This window comes from Sycon ciliatum, chromosome 8 (genome assembly GCF_964019385.1).
Source record: "Sycon ciliatum chromosome 8, ocSycCili1.1, whole genome shotgun sequence".
Classification (NCBI taxonomy): domain Eukaryota; kingdom Metazoa; phylum Porifera; class Calcarea; order Leucosolenida; family Sycettidae; genus Sycon; species Sycon ciliatum.
This window is the reverse complement of record NC_088650.1, coordinates 6,738,485-6,740,611: the sequence shown is the minus strand read 5'-3', so window position 1 is coordinate 6,740,611 and position 2,127 is coordinate 6,738,485. Positions and strand designations below refer to the sequence as shown.

At 47.9% G+C, this 2,127-nt stretch overlaps 1 protein-coding gene across 1 annotated transcript; it reads right to left on the bottom strand.

Annotated features, from left to right (window-relative positions):
- Positions 1-220: 220 nt before the first annotated feature.
- Positions 221-1,825, bottom strand: LOC135823518 (uncharacterized). Its single transcript, XM_065336361.1, has one exon. It carries the CDS (start codon positions 1,823-1,825, stop codon positions 221-223), a length of 1,605 nt encoding a protein of 534 aa, XP_065192433.1.
- Positions 1,826-2,127: the final 302 nt, after the last annotated feature.

The window sequence follows — 2,127 nt, the reverse complement described above, 5'->3', positions numbered from 1 at the left end:
TCATGTAACTGTACCTGGAAGCACTATGCATTGGGAGAAGCTGACAGCACTGATGTTGATACTGACACTGATGCTGATGGCTGCTGACTTTGGTGTTGATGGCTATAGAGGTACCGGTACAATGCTAGTCATATTGCTGATAAGACAAAATAAGAAATAATATTCAAGTTAGCTAACTCAACGTTGTCTAAAGAAAAGCGAAATTTTTTAAGCAAACATGTCAAATCAGAGTAATTTTGTCTCCCTCATGGTACAATGTCACAATCCCGTACAGGTTACCTGTGACGTTCCGGATGATTTCTTTGACGCCCGTTCTCTCGTGTCTACCTGTGAGAGTGTGACGATCATGGTCAACTGTGAGATGAATGACGTCACCAGTTTGCCACCGTTGAGCAAGGGCTGTTCCGGTGTGATGGGCACTAGGCAAATGGCCATACCAACCAAAACACTGTGCCTTGTCTTGCTGGTAATTGTACAGATTTGGACTAGTGGATGAACAGGCCGATAGCAATATGCTACCATCCTGCGTCTGGTCAATCATCACCTTTAGTGTACTGCTCCCAGTGCAAGTGACCATGGGTGTGGTACATGATGATAACCAACTACCACCGGCACTGGTCTTACTCAGCGAGTGACCATCATGGCTGATACTCAGAGAACTAGCACTGCGATTTCCATCAAACGTTGGAGCCGCCGACACCACCAGCTTCTGTGGACTACCTTTCAGATGGACACAGCCAATCTTGGCTGAAATGTTGTAGTGGCCAGTTTGCAACGCAGTATGTAGGGTCTGTATTTGTCCGGTAGCAGGTGTAAGCTGCGTGCACACGTTAGTTGTGTTCTCATCCACACCAGATATGGATATCTCCAGTCCAATGTTGTTCAGTTGTTCTTGTTCCGAGATACTTGAGACGGCACTGTCTGGTAGCTGTATAGAGATGTCTGGATGCTCATTGACAAGAGCTTCATCTGGGCACTTCAATGTACCATCAGCAACATCCAGCACAGCTCCCGTCTTGCTGATGTCATTGAGTAGTGACGTGGTGTCCGTCATGCCAAACACAATGCCACTGGTGGCACATGGCTCTTTCTCCTTCTCTGCAGTTTTCATGGTCTTGCTGATAGATGCATCCACCCAAGACCACACGCGGAGAAGCTCAATATCATCCTCAAACGACTGCAGAATGCTGGCAATACTCTCTCCTTTCGACACACACTCCTGAAGTTGGTGTAGTTGCTTCTCCAGAGGTTCCAGTTTCTTCAACCTCAGCTGATCCAGATCGGCTAGAAGAGAGTCCTCTCGTTTCTTCACAGCCTCCATCAGAGGCTTGAAGAAACTAGATACCTTCTCTGAAGCATACTCTGTTTGACTGTGTACCATTCGAATGCTCTTCTCGACGGTCTCTATGGCACTGCTGACAACACCATCACATTCTGATGTACAACTGCTCAGCTTGGTGGAAAGTGTGTCACGAGTGTTTTGTGCAGCACTGGCAATATCCATCACCTTGTGCTCAGTATGTCTGTGTGCTCCAGTATGTATGCACTGCGTACACAATAGCTGATTGCAATCCAAGCAAAACTGGTTCAGCACTTCATTCATGTGCAGACCACATCTATGCTGGGCCACTCTGCCACTGCTGCTGCCACTGCTTGTTGACTCAGTCTCCGCGATGGATGCCGCAGACAGTGGGTTGATAGTATGGCCTTTGCCTGATTTTGATCGCAGGTGGCCAGTGCCATGGTACTCACAGAATTTTACGTCGCAAATCTCGCAAACTACTGTAGCCGCTGTATCATCCCAGCACTCATCGCACGTAACCATCGTTGGGGAAACTGGACTTCGCTGCAGTTGACCAACCGCTCCATTAACTGTATCTCTTTCTTGGACCACATTTGGAAGAGATCGTAATGGATGGAAGCCGAAATTCACCTGCGTTCTGGACGAACATTGAGGGCATTTTATGCAGCCATCAAATCCCACGCTGTTCTGCAGGCACGACACACACAGTGCGTGCAAACATGAAACAAACTTTAGAGTGGTCGTGGACGATCCACAACCACCGCACTGCACTACTGAGGACATGGTTCCACCGAACGAAAAACTGACTAGAACTGGGAGCACGT